Here is a 20349-nt window from a genome sequence, read left to right as displayed (position 1 = left end):
CATCCATGTACAATGTGAACTGTCATTTAGTTAACCATGTACACTGTGGAGTGTCACTCAGCCATCCATGTACACTGTGGAGTGTCACTCAGCCATCCCTGTACACTGTGGAGTGTCAGTCATCCATGTACAATGTGAACTGTCATTCAGTCAACCATGTACACCGTGGAGTGTCACTCAGCCATCCATGTACACTGTGGAGTGTCACTCAGCCATCCATGTACACTGTGAACTGTCATTCAGTCAACCATGTACACCGTGGAGTGTCACTCAGCCATACATGTACACCGTGGAGTGTCACTCAGCCATCCATGTACACTGTGGAGTGTCACTCAGCCATCCCTGTACACTGTGGAGTGTCAGTCATCCATGTATAATGTGAACTGTCATTTAGTTAACTATGTACACCGTGGAGTGTCACTCAGCCATCCATGTACACTGTGGAGTGTCACTCAGCCATCCATGTACACTGTGGAGTGTCAGTCATCCATGTACAATGTGAACTGTCATTCAGTCAACCATGTACACTGTGGAGTGTCACTCAGCCATCCATGTACACTGTGGAGTGTCACTCAGCCATCCATGTACACTGTGGAGTGTCAGTCATCCATGTACAATGTGAACTGTCATTCAGTCAACCATGTACACCGTAGAGTGTCACTCAGCCATCCATGTACACTGTGGAGTGTCACTCAGCCATCCATGTACACTGTGGAGTGTCAGTCATCCATGTACAATGTGAACTGTCATTTAGTTAACCATGTACACTGTGGAGTGTCACTCAGCCATCCATGTACACTGTGGAGTGTCACTCAGCCATCCATGTACACTGTGGAGTGTCAGTCATCCATGTACAATGTGAACTGTCATTTAGTTAACCATGTACACTGTGGAGTGTCACTCAGCCATCCATGTACACTGTGGAGTGTCACTCAGCCTCCATGTACACTGTGGAGTATGATTTAGTCATTCATGTACACTGTGGAGTGTCACTCAGTCATCTATGTGCACTGTGAGGTGTCTTCAGTCATTCATGTACACTGTGGGGTGTCATTCAGCCATTCATGTACACCATGGGATGCTACTTAGGCATCTACATGCCCCACAGAATATAACAGCCATCCACAGCTGCCATTGTCCATGCTGCTCAGTTCTATAAACATGGTGGGATGTTACTTAGGTATATGTGCACCTGTAGAGTGTTGTCCTGTCCATGCTCCACCATAAAGGAGTCCTGAGGACATGAGCATCTATGAAATGAGCCTCTGGCAAAAGGCAAATAAATACACAAGTTCTGCTCATGTGACATCCCTGTGATAGGGGCTGGGGATGAGGACAGGGGCCATGGTTTAACAGGCCCTGGGGGCCCTCTGGGGAGGATGGGGAAGCTCTGGAGATGGATGGAAGTCATTAGACAACAAAGTGAAGGTCAACATGCACCCTGTGGACAGAACAGAAAATTTTCTGTGCATTTGATCATGATTTGAGAAAAGAATGAGAAAAATGTAAAGTTGCTGAAGCTTTGGCCTCACTGGGCAGAGAAAGGTAGGATGGGCAGCAGGGGCCCAGCCCAGGACATGGCCAGCACCTCCATCCACCCTCCCTGCCTGAAGCAGACACAGCCCTGCCCCCACTGCCATGTCTCAGGGCTGTGTGTAGGGGAATGTCTTTCCATAGCCCCCTACCACACACACATACACACAAGTACACACACAGATTACCACAAACACAGCCCTTTTAGCCCAGGTGGAGCCACCTGCCAAGGCTCAGGACCCACCCTGGGAGCCCCCAGGCCAGCTAGAACCTGCTCCATCAGCAGGCAGAAAATTCTCGTTGGACCCTGCACAAGGTCTCTGGCCACTTCCTACTGTGTGCCAAGCAGGTCCTGTGCCAGTTTTGTTGGGCAGTGTCTGGGGGCCTCCCATTGGCAGCCACAGGAGCCATGCCTGATGCCCCATGGTTGCTTCTTGAACTCAGTTTTCCTGTTTCTGCTGTACTCCCCACCCCCAGGCTCTGTGTGACTCTTGCCAGCACCTTTGGGGCTCTCTGGCTTGTGGTTTTGTAAGAAAGACACCCGAGGCCTCTGGTCTGACTAAGGCTCTGCACCCCCGTGAGGGCTATGCATGCCAGGGGCACAGGGACATGGGCATGCTGCTCCAGCAGTATGGTCTTTGGGGCTGCAATCTGTATGTGCGATGCACATATGCCTACAGGGAGTGCCTCTGAGATGGCCAAATTCAGAGACCACACCTCAAAGATGCACAGTTTCCCAGTACCGAGTGAGCTCCCTGGCTACTCCCAGGGCAGGGGGATGGTGCGCCTCCATCCCCAGGCAGGCACATTGAGAGGCTGAGCCACACACTCTTGGATGAGCAGCCCTGGGCTGACCAGCTCTCACCACCCCTCCAGAGGCCTGACAGGGGCACCCTGGCCAATGCCTGTGAGGTTGGGCAGAAGAGGCACAAACATCAGAGCTCAGCAGACGGGGAAGAGGACCTGCTGATCACAGAGGACAGAAAGGGACATGCTTGCCTGAGGTCAGAGGGCATAGATAGCAGGAGTAGCAGGAGATGCTGAGTGCTGAGTCACCCTGACAATTAGCCAGGCACCCCAACAATGAGCCAGGCTCCCTTCCCCACCAATGTGTCTCAATACTCACACCGGCCTACAAGTTGCTCAGGAAGGAACTGAGGCTTGGGCAGGTGGGAGGTGGTGTGTGGCAGGGGTGGGATTTGAACTCCCTGCTGCCCCTTTGGCTTCTGGTCCTGGCCACATGTGTCTCTGCACACCCAACTTGGTGCCGGTTCCCCAGCCAGGGTCGCAACGGAGAAGTGGCTTTCCACCTCGGCAGGGAACAGATGGAAAAAGCCACAGGGAGCAAATTTCTGCCCCAGATCATCAGACCCCAATCACTCTGTGTCAAGTCATTCCTGTCATTACAGCTGGGAGCTGGCAGCTGTGCTATGGCTGGGGCAGAGGGCAGTGGCCTGCAGCTGGGTGGGAGCATGGCATACCCATTGTCTACCTTGGAGAAGGTCTGTGCTGGTCCCAGGTCCTGGCACCACAGCTTCCCTCTCCTGCACCACAGGGAAGCTGCCCTCTGTGGGGTCTGGGGTTCAGGTGATGCCATCGGCACCCCTGGAGGACACCCTGGCCTTCCCTGAACCTTTGGCATCTGACCTCTTGTCCCAAACCTCCTCCTCTGGGCTCAAAGCAAGCATCCATTCCCATCCTCCTCTGAAAACTCTTGGTCCCCTTGGGGGTTTCCACACAAGACTGTGAGCCCCTTGTGGGCCAACTTCCTGTCCAACACCTGCTGCGATTGCCGCAACCCTGCACCATATCCTAGGCCATGTGTGTGTTGCGTCCCATGACGACACCAGGCCCCCACTTCATGTTCTCCGGCTGTATGGGGCACAGCTGCTTTCCCATCAGAGAAAGCATAGTGTGGAGTGGGCTGGCCCCCAAGGTGTCCACCATGGGAGATGACTGCATTCCAGTGTTCAGAGGAAGACCCCAGGTTTTGGGTAGGGCAGAGTGAAAGCCCTCTGGGTGGACTCTCCTCCAGCTGCCTGCTAAGGCCCTCAGATAAAAACCTGGCAGGAGTTGGGGCTGGGCTTGGAAAGAAGAGCCAGGCTGGGTTCTGACCTCAGTGTGCTGAGGTCACATGCCATCCTCTCTGGACCTCTGTTTTGCTCTCTGTAAAATGGGGTGGGAGCTGACTGAGGCCTCCTCTCAGCAGCAGTGTGCAGACACCCAGGCTGGGAGGCAGGGCCCAGGCAAAGGGCAGGTGGACAGAGCCAGGAAGCATGGCCAAAGCTCGGGCTCCCGAGGAGCTGTGGTTGAGCTGGATCTTCATCTGGGGCTGGGGCTGGGGCAGTGTGCAGAGCACCCAGATTCATGGTAGCCTGTGAGCAGTGCTACAGGGTGCAAGCTGTGACCCTTGCCAGGGCGGAGGAGGGAGAGTCCTGAGAGAGAGAAGGGGACAGTGGGACCATCCTATCCCTTTGTCCCCACCCCTGTGTTGGACCAGGCAGCAGAGATGCGGGCCCACCCCTTGGCTCAGCTGGGTCTCCTGAGCCCAGAGAGCGCCCTGGGTTGTTGAGGTTGCAGGGGCTGCATGGCAGGGGTCCCAGGCCCTTCTTGTGCTGGTTCCGACTTCATAGGACCGAAGAGGTAGAGCCTGCTCAGTGTTCTTGGGTGGAGGAGGGCTGTGCTGGAGGCTGGAGTACCACGGCGGTGGACGGCAATGACGATGCAGGGCAGGGGCCTCCCCAGTGCCCGGCTGCAGCCTCTCCAGCTCAGAGAGGTGCAGTGGAGCCCAGGGTTAAATGGTCGGGAGTGCTGGAGCCGGGACTTGGACCCGTGCTCTATCCACTACACCCCGCTGCCTCTCGTGGACAAGAGGCAGGGTAGTGTAATGGAGAGAGTGCGGGCCGAGCGGCAGTCACGGAGTCATTCTAGGCTCCCTTTGTGGCGGCGGCGGCGGCAGAGGTGGCAGGCCCAGCTCCTCCCCGTGGACAGCCCTTCCTTTGCAGGAGCTGGGTCACTGGCTCTGGGCTACAAGTGGTCCTGAGAGGGTGATGTTGCAAACGGTCAGGTGTGCATTGTTTATACTCTAGGCTGCCAGATCACAGTTCCATGAATGGCTCTTTCCCCTCCCCTAGTTCCTGGGGCTCCCACATGCCTGCTCTGAAACAAGACAAGCATTCTTAGGGGATCAGAATCCTGCTTTGGGCTCTCCTCATTCCCATTTCTTGAGGAGGGGCCATGGGTTAGAAGGAGGAGGAGCTTGGGCTATGCTGGCTCTGGGAGGGTGGGAACCCTGAGCAAGGGGACAGTGTTCAGTCTGTCAGGGGATTGCATTGTGGTGATGCCAATCCCAAGTGCACAGTGGGGATGGTGGCTGAGCCAGTGTCCCATGGGTCCCCAAGGCATCTGGATGACAGTTCCAACAAGGATGTGAGGCTTTGGCCCAGGGGACAGCCTCTCTAGGGTGACAGCCTCTCTAGGGTGACAGCCACAGTGTGGGCGTCCTTTGCTGACCTCTGGGCTGAGCCAGGACAATGACAGATGATCCATCACAGGGACCCAACGAGGCCCCAGCCCCTTTGGGTTTCATGGAGCTCAAGCAAAGGCCCACGGTGAGCATGAGCCCCAGCAAGCCTGTGACACATGTGGGTCGGTCAGAGCATGACAAGGACTGCAGTCCAGGGAGCCACATGGACGAGGTAGCTCATCTAGGGGCAGCCGAGGAGGAACTGGAGTGTGGGAAAGACGGGTCTGCTCAAGGAGGTGGAGAGTGGAGATGCTCGTAAGGAAACAAGAAGGGAAACGCACTTCCCTGGAGCTCCTGCATAAACGCACACACAGCTCATGTGCCTGGGTTGCTGCCCCATCGACAGGGAGAAACAGAGACCCACACCAAGGAAGATGTGCAGGGCAGGGGGCGGGACGGGAACCCAGTCCTTCTGCACCCGAAGCTCAGGCTCCACCCAGCAGCCAGCGAGGCCTTTTTGGAGGAGGGGGCCTGACCACACAGGCCGGCATGTAGTGAGTAAAGAGGCCAGAGGAAGACCACTGGGGAGGGGGAAAGGGAAAGGAGGAGTCTCCACAGACCCTGGGCCACATGGCAGGGACAAGGAGCTCACCACCTGGCAGGCCTCGAATGGCTCTGACAGTTCCTGGCCCACACTTTTCTCAGCCTTCTGCACTCCCCGGCTGGCCACTCTGCCATGCCATCTTCATGCGCCCAGCTCTCCCATCCCTGCTCAGGGACCCTGTGATCTGCCACAAGCTAGTTGCCTGACCCACCTTCTCTAGACATTCTCTGCACCTGCAGCTACCCAGGGATTCTGAACCAGACATCTGCCCAGCGTTCTGCTGCCTCCCAACTGCCTGGACACTTCTGTCTGCCCTGGGCATACAGCCATGACTTGCTCCTTATGTCTCCCCTGCCCTCAGAATGCCCCACCTGTCTAGATCACCAGGTCCATGGAGCCTCCACCTGGCTCTTTCCTGTGTCCCACGAAAGCCATCTCTTCTGGGGGTGCCTGCTCCCTGTCAGCCTTTCTCACAACTTCTTCCTCCCACCTGACCGACTGATCATGTAGTGGTGAGCTGTTTGCAGACTAACACCATCCCGGCTAGGGGCTCCCAAGGGCAGCCAGCTGAGTTTGAACCGAATGTGAGCAGAGGGCTGCCAGTGCCCAGGCAGGAGGAGGGTGGCCAAGGTGTCCCTCTGGGGAGGTGTTGCACCTGGCCACTTCCACACCCCCACCCACAGGGTCTCCTTGCTGCTTCCCTTGCCCCCTGTTCCCAGTGTGAAGTTTTACAAGAGCCAACGCATGACCAGCTCACAGCAGAGTCCCCATCACCTACGGTAACCACACGCTCCTGACCGTGGCCCTCGCAGCCTCTCGGCCGGCTCATTCACCACTCCCCTCTGCTCCAGCATGGCCCTGCTCCACTCTTCCTCAGTATGCACACGTGGGCTCACGCCATCACCTCTCCCAGGAAGCCTGTCCTTCTCCCCCCTTCTCCCCAGTGGTTTTCTCCCCATTTCTCTCACCTCTGGAGCCTTCATGTCATCCCTGTCCCCTCTCCCTGGCTGAGGTTCCTCAGGGCTGCGGTCCTGGCCCTGGCATCTGGCATACAATGGACTGCTGAGATGTTTGTCACTGGACAGCCCCCAGCACTGGCTTCTAAGCAAACCCAGTCCCTAGTGGGTAAATTCCACTTGGCGGGACTTCAGGGTCAGGTGTACTTGCTCTGCAACCCCAGAACCCTGGGCATGGGAGTGGGCATCACAGGCCTAGTGCTTGCTAGTTGGAGGCAAGAGAGAGCATTGTCCCTCAGGGCTGAGCTGGTCAGAGATGCCAGCAAAAAGGGCCACAGCGGCTGAACGTCATGGGGCGCCCTCCCGCCGCTGGCCGCGGCTCACCTGACAGCAGCATGGGATCCTTGTCCACGGACTTGCGCACCTGGTCGGACTCCCCGGTCAGCGAGCTTTCATCGATCTTGAGGTCGTTGCCCTGGATGAAGAGGCCATCAGCAGGAAGGAGGTCGCCTGGCGGGAGGAAGGGCAGTGGTCAGCAGGCTCATAGTGGGCCTGAGACCCTTCCAGGTGAGAATCTGAGGCTAGGTACACCCAAGGTGGCAGACCCAAGATGATGCCCACTGCATGTTCACAGCTGGCTGGGGTTAGAAAGAGCATGTATGTGGCAGGGCTGTGGCTGGGCCCCAGGTGGTGTTCTGCTCCATACGGCTTGCACTCGGAGCTCAGTTTCCCTAATAACTCCTTCTGTAGTCTTGTTCAGGATTTCAGGAGCCAGGCTATGGCCATGCTTAGCACTGACCCAGTGTTGTCTGATTCTCCACTTCCATTTGCTCTAGCACCTCCTTTATTCCTATAGCCTTCTGTCAGCAGCCAAACCAGGGATGGGAATGAGAGTTCATTAGGGCACCAGGGAGCCTTGAGAAGTGTGGATTAGTAATGTCTGCTCGGGCAGCAATCTGGGGACTGGTGGCAGTTGCCATATCTGATTGAGATGGAATCTGGATCCTGTCTCCTCCGGGAAGTACCCACTCCACCCCACGGAGACCCCAAGACGGGACACTCACCATACTTGATCTGTGCGATGTCCCCGACCACGATCTCGGCCACTGGGATCTGGACCACCTGACCAGCCCGGACCACTGTGAATTTCTGCTCCTGCTCAATGCGGCTCTGTAGGCCTCGGAATTGCTTCTCCTTGCTCCAATCATTGAAGGCCGTGACCAGCACCACGCAGATGACTGACAGCAGGATGGCAGCCCCCTCGATCCAGCCTGCCTCGGCCTCGCCCTCATCCTCTGCCCCTCCCTGGGCCGTGGCGCATCCTGCAGGGAGCAGAAGGGAGCAGGTGGGGGGGGGAGGGAGGGAGGGCAAAAGGGGCCTCACAGACTGGGATCTCCAGTCCAGCTGGCCCAATGACAAACACTGGTGATTGACTCACCTGGGTGCCTAGGGCCAAGCCACAGGTCCCCTAGAGAGCACACTGTTAGCCTGCTCCCTAGACAGGATGGGCAAGGAGGGAGCTGGGCTGGGAGCCTAGATCACCTGGTTGAGCTCCTCGGTTTCCAGTCACTGCTCCAGGTATGAGGTCTAGGATAAAGGGCCTCCCCACTCCAAGACTCAATTGCTTTATCTGTCGAATGAGTCAGTCATTTCTCACATCAAGGACCTGCTGTGGGTGCTGATCCTAGCAGGGTGAGGTCCCAGGGGTGTCCCCAGCACAGAGTGAGTGTGGATAGGGGCTGGAATCATAGGAGAAGACTGGGAGCTGGGAGTTGATGCCATGTGTGCTTCACAGGCTCTGCATGTGCCTGTGCCTGTGATGGCCAGGTCCCAGCAGGGGCCCAGGGAGGGCAGGAGCCAGAGCCCAGCCCAGTTAGAAGGACTGGGGGTCTTAACTGCCAGGTCCAGCACCTGCTCCTCCTCTTCTCCATTTGCTTCCTAACTTCTGTACCAAGTACCGCCCCAGGCAGCTCTTGTGTGGAGGTTTAGCCCAGAATTCCTTAAGGAATCCTGTTTCTCTGCCTTGGTCAGTGACTGAAATTTTCCCTCAGGTCAAAGTTCAGAGCCTATGAGAGGGAGCCTTCCATGAAAAGAGGTCACTAGAACAATAGACCTAGCACCCAATGGCCTCTCCTATGAGGTATAGCAGGTGGATCCAGCGCAGCCGGAAGAAGAAGCTGGGGCTCCCAGGCCTGCAGCAGCCATCACACAGGCACTGCATCGGCCATGGCCACCTGACCCTCACCGCCTTCACGAGGTGACCCACAGAGAGGGGATCACTGAGAAAACTGGGGCCCGCGTAAGGAGAGGGAGTCTAAGCAGGGCACACAACAGGGGACCTGCACTGTTAACCACTGCATTCTGAGAGAAAGAGAAGTCTTTCATTTATGTTTTTTTCCCCCTCCAAATGGCTGCAACAATCAGGGTTGGGCCAGGCTGAAGCCAGGAGCCACAGGGTTCTTCTGGGTCTCCCACATCCGTAGCAGGGGCCCAAGGACATGGGCCATCCTCTGCTGTTTTCACAAAAACAATCACAGGAAGGTAGATGGCAGTGAAGCACCCAGGACTCAGACCAGCACCCACATGGCATATTGGTGTCACAGGCAGCAGCTTTCCTGGCTACACTATAGCGCCGGCCCCATGGAATAGTCCTTCAGTAACTTGTCTGCTGTGTAAATGTGAGGAAATGGGTCTTTGCTCAGCACCACCCACACAGTGGCTAGGCTTGGCCACTGCAGGTCTGTCCTAGATGTGGGATGCAGACAACTCGGGTCGGGATGCATGTTACGTAGTTGTTACTGTTGGGAATGGGTGACTTGGGGATTGCTGGGAGATGTTCAACTTTGGAGGGTCCTTCAGAGGCCAGCAGGCCCAGGGGTGGGCATTTGTGAGGGGACTTGGGGAGCAGGGCTAAAGTTCCTCCAGTCAGAGTCCAGGTCTGCAAACCTGGGGACTCTGTGCCAGCAGTCTGAACACCTCCCCTAAAGCTCATGTGTTGGAAACTCAAAAAAAAATGTATTCAAGAGGCAGAGAGAGGATCAAGAATGAGAAAGTGATCAGGAGAGCTCCCACCAACTGGTTCATGTGCCTCCTCTCCTCTTCACCCCAGTGCCTACAATAGCCAGGACTAGGTGAAGATGGAAGGCAGGAACTCAACTCAGGTCTCTCAAACAGCTGGCAGAGACCTAACTACTAGAGTCACCATCCACTGCCACCAGGGTCTGTAGGAGCAACAACAAATCAGGACCCAAAGCTGGGTTAGAAGCCAGGTCCTGGGATGCAGGTTGGGGTGCTACAGTGAGCTGGGGCACTGAGTCTGTAGTGGGCACTGGGTCTGCAGCAGGTGTTGGTGTCGCAGGAGCTGGGGCGGCAGTGGGCGCTGGTCTTCAGTGGGCTCTGGGTCTACAGTGGGAACTGGGTCCGCAGTAGGCACTGAGTCTGCAGTGGGCGCTGGTCTTCAGTGGGCTCTGGGTCTACAGTGGGAACTGGGTCCGCAGTAGGCACTGGGTCTGCAGTGGGTGCTGGGTCTGCAGTGGGTGCTGGGGCTGCAGTGGGAGCTGAGGCTGCAACAGGAACTGGGGCTGCAGTGGGCGCTGGTCTTCAGTGGGCTCTGGGTCTACAGTGGGAACTGGGTCCGCAGTAGGCACTGGGTCTGCAGTGGGAGCTGGGGCTGCAGCTGGTGCTAGGGCTGCAATGGGCGCTGGGGCTGCAACAGGAACTGGGGCTGCAGTGGGCGCTGGGGCTGCAGGGAGCACTGGGGCTGCAGTGGGCGCTGGGGCTGCAGTGGGTGCTGGGGCTGCAGGGAGGACTGGGGCTGCAGTGGGCTCTGGGGCTGCAGTGGGTTCTGGGGCTGCAGCTGGCGCTAACTGGCATCTCACCTTCATTGCTCTCGCCGGGTGGGTGGTAGAAGGACAGCCCCAGGGAGATGATGGCGGCAATCTCCAGGATGATGAGCGTCACATCCTGCAGCGCCTCCCACACGAGCTGCAGGAAGGTTTTTGGCTTCTTTGGAGGTATAAAGTTTTGCCCAAAAATCTGCTTCCGTTTCTCCAGGTCTGGAGCAGTGCCCGGCAAACCTATGGACAAGACACACACACGAGTTGGATGGGGGACCTGGCGGATGGACATGGGGCAGGAGTAGACATAGCAGGGGACTTCCAGGCTCTGAGCTGGGTGCACCCAGCACCTCCACGCATTTCAGGCCCCAATGGAGCCTCCTGTCAAGTGCCAGGACACGAGGCAGGGGGCTAACAGCGGCTCCCCAAAACACATTAGGGTCCTGAGCCTTGCAGTCCCCATCTGGAAAGTCTCTGCTGCTGGAACTAAGTGGCACTCTTTCAGATTGCCCTGGCCAGCCTGGAGCCTAGTTATAAACATCCACATGTGAGCCTGCAGTGAGGTTGCCACAAGCCAGGTGGGCTCCCAGGGGACAAAGTTTCAACCTGCAAGCACCCACAGAGCACCCGGCTCTGCGCAGACTCCAAGCCATAGCCTCCAGCAGCACAGACAAAACACAGCTCCCACCCTGGTAGCCCAACTCTCACCCAGGCTCCCAGCCACTCCTCTGATGTACCAGGCAGGCAGTGTGGCCTGTGCAGCCCTCACTGCTGGTCTCAGGCCTACACCTGCAACCCCACCTTACACAATCTGGTCACAAACCAGCCCAGCTTAAGGAGTCCCCGGCTGGCACTGACCTAATTCTGCCCACCATAGACTGTCCTTCTTAGGGACACAGCTCCTCATGGCCCTTGTCTGTTAAGGAAAGGAGCTCACCTGTGCTTGACGCTACCCATATCACCCCATCACCATCCCACCACCGCTGCCCACGCTCCAGCTGAGCTAGCCATGGCCCTTGCTGCTGTCCACACAGTGAGGTCAGCCACGGGACCCCCCCAGTGGCTCCAACCCTTACTCATAGCTAAGTTGGCCCCTCACAGGTGCACAGCTTACTTGGTCCTTATGGCCTTGTGGCCAAGTCCTGGTCTGAATCCTGCCTTGTAGGATATGGTCCTGGAAGCTAAGGACTGTCCCTCCCTACTGTGTGACTGGCCTGGGATGTCAATGCAGGGGGAGGAATGCAGGGGTCATCCCCGATCCTGCCACTGAGGCCAGCCCACCGAACTTGCCTGCATCTCCAGGAGGGTGCCTTGGGAGGGGCACCCACCCTCCTGGTTCTCTGGCTGACTGCCCCTCCTAGGAGGAGGATTTGGTGGGACCCCCAGCAGAGCACAATGGAACCTTTCACTATCAAAGGAACAAAGGTCCCAGTGTCCTGACACCTGTCGCTGGCTGGCTCATCCATCCACTCATTTCATCTCATCTCTGGGGGGCCAGAGGGCTCAGCGGCCTGTGGACTCAGAGCTGTGTGTCCCTGGGGGTCAGTAGCCTTGTTCCAGGCGTCCTCCCCGGTCTGGGGCTCCAGGGTCCCAGTCCTTTTGGGACTGAATCAGGGCGTTCCAGCTCATTCCCTAGGAAGCCTGTCTGGACCTTGTCTGTTTCCTGGCAAGCCCCACAGTGCCCTCATCCTGCCTGCACTGTGAGTGAGCAACAAGGGGCCCAGGGCTGGGCTGTGCCTGTTTCACAGATGGACAGAGCAAGGCTTCCATGAGGTCAAGCTGCAGCTGCTGGTCCCTGACATCTGATACCACCCCAGCACCATGGCAAAGCTGAGGCCCCTGTCCCATGCTAGGCTCCTGCACCCCAGAACACAGACCAGGGTGGGAGGCCAGGTGCTGGGATGGTGGATAGGGGTTATGGGGTCATCCTCACCCTCTCTTATATAGGAGAACCTGAAGCTTGGAACCAAGTCCACAGAGCACAGATTGGGCTTGAACTCAGCTGGCTGGGGTCAGCCCCAGCTCGGAGGCATTCAATGCCTTGGTTTTACCATCCCACAGCCACGGTGGGGTCTGCTTTCCATGGTTAGGGAGCATGGCAGGCCCATGGCTGGCTCATAGAGGAAGCACAGGGAAAGGTGGTGGGCTTCCTGTCTGATCTTGAGCTGTGTGGGCACCTGGTCCAGAGCCTTGGGGGTACACAGCCAGGATTCTGACCTGAGAGAGGCCTGGTGCCTGTCCCAGGTGGCTGCCTCTCAGGGGTTCAGCTTCCCACATTGGACTTGAGGATGTGGGTGGCAAGTATGCTGGTGGCTCTGGGACCCTGTACCCAGAGATGGTGGTCTGGAAGACCCACAGGTGCAACTGCTTACCTGCCCTAGCCCACTTGTCCTTTCCTTTCTAGGGGCCAGCTCTTGTGGACACCCCATCTTCCTGCATCTTCTGGGGAGCAGGCACAAGTGTGGAAAGGCACTGTAGACTCAATTTAAAGAACAACCCCTCCCCACTGTCCCTGATCCCCATACTAAAATAATGGGCAGGAGCTGGGCGATTAAGACACCTGCCTCCCATCTCACGGAGTGCTGGTTTCGAAGTCCCAGCTCTGTGTGGTTTCCCATTACCAGACAACCTGGGTGGCAGCAGATGCTGGGTCGAGGCTGGGAGAGCCCGACCCTCCCTACACAGCATCACACAACCTGGGGAGAGCAAGTTTTCCCTGGACACTGCATTCTGTTGGCTTCTTCCCCTTGTGTGCTGGGACGCTGCTGAAACCTCTGTCCATCCCAGAGGGCCGAGCGGCCTGAGCTGTGCCTGCAACCTTCATCTTGCTGATCCTCTCCCCTTGTTAAACTGTTCCTGTGGTAGAACATCTGTCGTCTGTACACCTCCTTGGAGGCGGATGCACAATGGAGGTCGCTATGGAAACCGGGCAGGTAGGGGTGAGGATGAGGAGGGGGACAGGGACATTTAAACAGGACATTCTGCTCTGGTGACTGGGGACAGGGGCATGGGTCCAGGCAGGGCCTTCTCCCACACAGGCGTCTCCAGGCCAACAGCATGGGTTCCAGTGAGACCTGGGGTGCCCGGCCTTGGGGAGGGGAACAGGGAGGGTCCCGCTGCTTTCTGACCCCAATTCCAGGGGGGCGCCTGCGGAGGGAGCTGAGCTCTGCCCAGCTGAATGGATCTCTCCATGCTTGCAACAGCGACTTCAACTCAAGAGCCCAGCGCCGGCCCGGCCCCGCTGGCTTGGCTCCACTGCCCGGTTCATGGGGAAACATCCCCAGAGGGCTGAGGTCAGTTGCTATGGCAAGGGCATGTCATGGGGTGAGAGCCAGGGCCCTGTCTGCAGGGCAGGAGCTGCTCAGCAGGCTGAGGCTGCCGGGATGGGGCCTCAGAGCAGGTCCCAGCTGCACTCTGGCCCGAGTGAGTGCCCAGGTAAATCCTTCTCCCCTTTGGGGCTCCAGTCACCTCCTCCACAGGGTGAGCACAGCAGCACCAGCATGTGGCAGGATCTACAGAAGACCAGGAATGTGATGTGTGTCAGCAGCACCTGGCACATGGCAGCCCTCAGAAATGACGAACGTGGCTCTTGCTACTGTTACTGCCACTGTTGTGAAACAGTGCTACTACCAAGCACTGCCACTAATTACCACTAAGTACCACCGTGACTGCCACTACTGTAAACTACTATTACCAGGGCTGCTAAATACCACTGAGAACCACGATGAACCACTAAGAACTAGGCCCCGGGCAGAAGGCACTAGAGCACTACCCTGACAGCGCCCTGACCTCATGGCTCCCTCCCATGATGCTGGGTATGCAGGCACCAGGGGTGCACATGTGAGTACACATGAGGCATGAATCATGTCTACCAGTTTACAGTGTTTCAGAGAGGCAGAGTCCTTCCTGCTCAGGGTCGCAGAGCACAAGCCAGGACTTGAAGCCCAGTGCGGAGGCTCCATGGCTGGTCTCCGCACACCATGACCCAGTCCTGCAACTGTGTCCTCCACATGGCTTGCCTCTCGAACACAGAGCCTTGGCAATGCGCAGGCAGGAGCTTGTAGGAACACAAAACCAAGAAGAAAACTGGGAAAACTCTGCCAGTCACGACACACGGTTTGGTTCTAGTTTTGTAAAACAGAAAAACAAGACAGTGTTTTCTTTCAAGACGCGTGGATACTTTCACACGTGCAGTATGAAACCAAAAAGTATAACCAAAAAGTGCGTGAGGGACCACTCCACTCACGGAGATGGCAGCTCTGGGCGCACTCGGAAGGGAAGCATGATTGGCTGAGCTGAACAATGGGTTGTAGGGGTTAGTTTTGTGAGAAGCATTTGCATTTTCTTTTCTTTTTTTTTTTTAAAGATTTATTTATTTATTTATTTTATTGGAAAGGCGGATATGCAGAGAGGAGGAGATACACAGAGGAAGATCCTCCGTCCGATGGTTCACTCCCCAAGCAGCCACAACTGCCGGAGCTGAGCCAGTCCGAAGCCAGGAGCCAGGAGCCTCCTCCATGTCTCCCACGTGGGTGCAGGATCCCAAAGCTTCGGGCCGTCCTTGACTGCATTCCCAGGCCACAGGCAGGGAGCCAGATGGAAGTGGGGCCACTGGGATATGAACCAGTGCCCATATGGGATCCCGGCGCGTTCAAGGCAAGAACTTAAACCACTATGCTATTGTGCCAGGCCCTGCATTTGCTTTTTATTTGTAAGGCAGAGCGACAGAGAAAGAGAGCTCGCACATGCAAGCACTTCTAGCTCCCGGTTCACTCCTCACATGCCTGCATCAGCCAGGGCTATGCTAGAACAAAGTTGGGGCCCAGAGCTCCATCTTGGGCCATTGTCTGCTACCTCGCAGGATGCATTGGCAGGAAGCAGAATCAGAAGTGGAGGAGAGGGGATTTGAACCCAGACACTCTGCTGGGGACTGTGGGCATCGTAAGCAGCAGGTGAACCTACCACACCCACTCTGCAATATGTTACAGTTTAATTTGCAGGGCAAATCAATGCACACTGGAAGAAGATAATCGGGGGAGGAACAGGCATTGTTGCAGCACGTAGAGCTGCTGCCTGTCATGCTGGCATTCTATATGCTGCCTACTTTATGTTCCTGTTGCTCCACTTCTGATCCAGCTCCCTGCTAACAGCCTGAGAAGGCAGCAGAGGGTGGCCCACGCACTTGGGCCACTACACCCACGTGGGAGACCAGGAAGAAGCTCTTAGCTCCTGGATTTGGTCTGGCCCAGCCCTGGCTGTTAGAATCATCTGGGCAGTGAACCAGAGGATGGAAGATCTTTGTCTTTCCATCTCTGTAACTCTCCCTTTCAAATAAATAGACAAATCTCAACAAAACAAAACAAGCAAAAATCGCAGGTATGCATCCATACAACCTCTGCATGACATGGACTGGGGGTCCAGCACTCCCAGGCTGAAACTGTGGCTACGTTAGGGGTGACCTCCTTGCAGTGTGGGCTGTGCTGCCCAGCCCAGAGCCTGGTCACCCAGTGACATTGAGTGACAAGGGTGACAAGCCAGGCATGCAAGAGGCGCCCAATGTGTGTTCTCCCTGTTCTTACTTCCCTGGGTGCCCTGTCTGTCTCCCAGCAGGGTCTTCTCCCATCCACTGGCCCTCTCACCCCGGGAAAGACTCCAGCCGGGTCCAGGCCCTGCGCTCCATCCCCAATCCCCTGACTTCCCCCATGTCTAGGCCACACTGCTGCTTGCCCAATGGCTTTGGTGGCCAGTCTCCCCCCTTCTCTTCTCCACTCATCAGCCAGGGGATGCTTTCTTTCTCAGTATAGCTAAAATGCATTTGAGAGAGAAAAATACAGGGAAAGAGAGCGCTCTCACCCACTGGCCCACTCCTAAGTGTCTGCCACAGCCAGGGCCAGGTTGGGGCTGAAGCTGGGAGGCAGTGTTTGAGGCACAGCTGCTGCCCTCCATGGCGCACATACACACTAAGCTGGGGTCACACACAGGAGCTGGGTGTCTCCCCAGTATTCTGAGGAGGGATGTGGCTGTCTGCAGCATGAGCCTCAATGTCCACCCTAGAAAAACACTTGAGGATTGCAAAGTGTGCTATGTTGGGGTCAAGTCCATGCTCCCATTCCTCCAGCTGCCCGCAGCACACACAGGGCAACACCACGCTCCTTCCCCTCCCTGCAGTCTTGCGGCCCCCTCCCCACTCCCAGGTTCTGGCAACTCCAGCCTCTGTGTCTGTTCTGCTTTCCTGCCTCAGACCTTTTGCACATGCCATTCCCGCTGTCTGGAGCTCTCTCCTCCTTCTGCCTTTCTCTGAGGAAATCCTGCCCCCTCTCACACAGACTGGACCCTCTCCACCTTTTTGTGCCATCTCACAGCTTCCCGGAAATCCTTTTCATAAATTATCATTTTAGTAACAATGTGTCTGGCTGACTGTTAGCTCCCTGGAGTGCTCTGGTAGTGGCAGGTGCTCAGGGAACATGGGGCCCTGGTGCTCAGCTCCACAGTCACTCTGTTCAGAGAGGCAGCTTCGGGCTGGGCAGCAGGGGGAGGGGATGGTGCCCTTGGATCCCTCCTCTCCCAGGGTCCATGCCACGTGACCTTTTGTGTCTAGACAGGCCCCAGGGCCTCCAAGGCCACTTGAGGGCATTTTGGGGAGGCACATGCCTGTGCTTTCAGCCACTGAGACAGCCTTAACCTCACTGTCCAGGTGCCTGAGGACTATGCTAGAACTGCAGTGGCATTTGCTGTAAATAGACTCCCCTTCTGGAGGAGAAAATGGGGGACAGGGCAGGGAGGGGATGAGGAAGGGTGACAGAGCAAGCAAACCCAGAGACCACAGGGAGGCAAGAGCGAGCTCCTGATGACAGGCAATCCGGAATCCCCACTCACCATCACCTCATCCATCTCTGGCCTCACATCGCTGCCCCCAGTTTACAGAAGGGGACGGAGCCCTGATACTAGCTGCAGGCCTCAATTTATTCATTTGGGAAATGGGTTCCAATGGTCCAGACCCTGAACATAAGTCTTTGGGTTCAAGAGGCAGAAAGCACCCAAGGGATGCAGCATGGCAGAGATGCCTCCAGCTGCAGGCGCCATGATCAGTTGCTGTGGTCTCCACCCTCACATCCTCTCAGTGTCCCTGCCTCCCAGCCCAGGTGGAGCCAGGCAAGCCCCAACCACCCATGGAGTCTGTGTCATCTCCAGGATCTTCCCAGAAGTGGGGAGGTCATGGGGAGCAGGGAGCCCAGAAGCCACTGGAGGCACCATACCCTGTGAAGCAGGGGACAGGAGCAGGTGTCATGACAGACCCCACGGAGTCCCTTCTGGGTGCATGCCACAGCCGCCCTGGCTGACCACCACAGCAAGGGTCCTTTTGGGTACATGCCACAGCCGCCCTGGTTGACCACCACAGCAGGGGTCCCTTTTGGGTACATGCCACAGCCGCCCTGGCTGACCACCACAGCAGGGGTCCCTTTTGGGTACATGCCACAGTTGTCCTGGCTGACCACCACAGCAGGGGTCCCTTCTGGGTGCACGCCACAGCCGCCCTGGCTGACCACCGCAGCAGCAGCTGGCCTGGCAATCTTTCAGTTTGGATTTCTCTCTTTGCCTCTTTGACCTTGTACTTACTGCCTCTTGAGCTGGCTCCCAAACATGAGCATCAACAGAACGTAGGGACACAGAGAATCATACCATGGTGAGGGGTGAGGGGGAGCCATAGAGCCACAAAGTGTGGCACTTGTGCATAAAGCTGGCAGCCCCAGGCTCCACGCAGCACGGCCAGCGTGCCACCTACTGAAGGGTGCAGGCCATTGAAGCTCAGGTGGCTATACATCTTGGGCAACAGTGTCTGGTTCTGCTGGCACTGGTTGGCACAGCCCCCTGCACCCCATGCTAGAGACTCGAGCTTTGTTTCTGGGGGAACCCCAATGTGGACTGATGGCTGAAATCGATGGGTTAGGCCAGTGCCAGTGCAGGCAGAGTGGGGGCTTCCTGGCCATCTTCATGTGACCACATTGCTCAGTCATGATGCCATTGACCTTTCTGGAGCTGCCATGACTTCCTGACCATGGGGAGGAGACTCAGAACTTGCTCCCCCTCTCTCTGCTCCCCTCATTCCAGTCTGGAGGGTGAGAAACATTAGACTGCTCTCAGGCTGGCTCATGCCCTAGTTTGCCAAGCAGGGTTAGCGACCTCCCTGTTGGCTGGGAGGGAGCCCAGAGCATGAACCAGTGGTGGAAAATGGTCAGCAAACCGTACTTCCAGAATATTATCCAGAATATTATTATTCCTAAGAGCCAGTGCTGTCTCACTGAACAGTAACCAAGTGAACAGTAAGCAGCAGATCTCATTGCTACAAGGCCTCCTCTTCCTGCATTTCCAGGCTTACAGAGAGGAAAGGCCAAACTCCCCCCCAGGACTACATCTCCACCTCTGTGGACCCAGTACTCATCCCCATCTGCCCCTTCCCTTGCCTTCTGGGTTTCCTATTGATTAGTCAGGGCTCCCCACCGTGGAGTGTTGGGATTGACTAGTGCTGTCTGACACAGCCCTGGGTTAAGCAGGCGAGGACTGGCTTGTGTCTCCTAATGTCTTCGCTCCCAGTCCTGGAGCCTGGGGTACAGTGGTCCCTAAGGTGCCCCACCTGAATGCTCTATGCATACAGAGAACTCAGCGACTTCATGAGCAAATCTGCTATGTGTCTTGCACTTGCAGGCTGACCCCAATGGTCAACTGCTGTGCTGCGTCTTGGGTCTTGCATTGACTCTTTCCTCTTGGGCTCTGTATATCACTTTCGTCTCCTCCAATGAGAACCCGGATGCTGCCTTCTTCCCTCCTTCCACGACCATGGCAGACATCACTAGTCAATCCCGACACTCAGACTCCTGCGCTCACTGCCTTCCCCAGAGCATCTGCTGGCCGCTGCCCACTCATTCCTTCCCTTGTCCATTCGTCCTCTCCTCCACTCCTGTGCTTGACAAGCGTTCTCCTGGGATGACCCCTTTCCCACAGCCTTAGGTCTTTGCCTCATTTCTGTATAAGCCACAGGATCCAGCATGGTGGGGGTCCCAGGAAGAAGACAGACTCTGTGCCAGCTTTCCAGCGAATGGCTCCCGTGTCCTGTTTGTCCCCTGTGCCTGCAGGCTATCCTGGTCAGGCCCTCGGGCCTCAGCTTCCCTGACTGTACAGTGGTGATCATGGCAGCCCACTGTGATGATAAGCAGGAAGTGAACATATTGCACCTATGTGTGGGCCATGGTTACAAAGCACTTGCCCCTTCATTTCTGGACACAGACTCTTCTCTCCCCTTTTCCTCTGGGGGTGAAATCCTACTAGTAATTGCTGCGCTGTTGTGCTAACTTCTGTGTGAGTCCCTGGGGTTCTCCTTCCTGCCTGCCTGCCTGGGAGGGGTGAACTTTGGTTAAGCTGGGGTGGTTGCGGGGTGGGGGGGGTTGATTATCTGCCCTTCCCCATGCAGGTCTGTACCTTGTTGCCTAGCAACCAGGAACCCACATCTTTCCGGGTCCTCACAGATTCTTTGGAGACCCAGTGTTCCTTGCAAATCCTCCAGCCACTTCCTATTGAGCCTGTTTCAGCCAGCGCAAACAGAACAGAGTGCCAAGACACACGGGGGACAGCAGCTGGGGTCCCTGCCATGCCATGGGTGATGTGACTAGCAAACAGACCCTCTCTCTGTCTGGGTTCAAATGGGGGCCTTGCTCTGACCCTTCCAAAGCTCGAGCCTGCTTGCCTGTAGGAGTAAACCTTCAGCTTTGGCACAAATGAAGCAAGAATGTTCAACAACCTCTTGTGGCCTGGCCTTGCTCACCCTCCCTGGACCCCGGGTCCCAGCCCCTGTCCAGCTCTGCTCTCCCAGCCCCTGGCCTCCCTCCCTGGACCCCGGGTCCCATCCCCTGGCCTCCCTCCCAATCCCAGGCTCGGCTCCTCCCTCCCCCAGTCCCTTTC

The 20349-nt window shown here is 56.7% G+C and overlaps 1 protein-coding gene across 3 annotated transcripts in view; it reads right to left on the bottom strand.

Annotated features, from left to right (window-relative positions):
- Window positions 1-20349, bottom strand: part of ATP2B2 (ATPase plasma membrane Ca2+ transporting 2) — a 174452-nt gene that overhangs the window by 46163 nt on the left and 107940 nt on the right. For all 3 annotated transcript variants that reach the window (XM_058678903.1, XM_058678902.1, XM_004581302.3), the window contains 3 exons: window positions 10438-10635; window positions 7624-7881; window positions 6944-7069 (listed from right to left, as the gene is read on the bottom strand). In XM_058678903.1, coding sequence (XP_058534886.1) covers window positions 6944-7069; window positions 7624-7881; window positions 10438-10635 — 582 coding nt within the window. The remainder of the gene's footprint in view (window positions 1-6943; window positions 7070-7623; window positions 7882-10437; window positions 10636-20349) is intronic.

The sequence above is a fragment of the Ochotona princeps genome, chromosome 21 (genome assembly GCF_030435755.1).
Source record: "Ochotona princeps isolate mOchPri1 chromosome 21, mOchPri1.hap1, whole genome shotgun sequence".
Taxonomy (NCBI): Eukaryota; Metazoa; Chordata; class Mammalia; order Lagomorpha; family Ochotonidae; genus Ochotona; species Ochotona princeps.
This window is presented reverse-complemented; position numbering and strand designations above follow the sequence as displayed.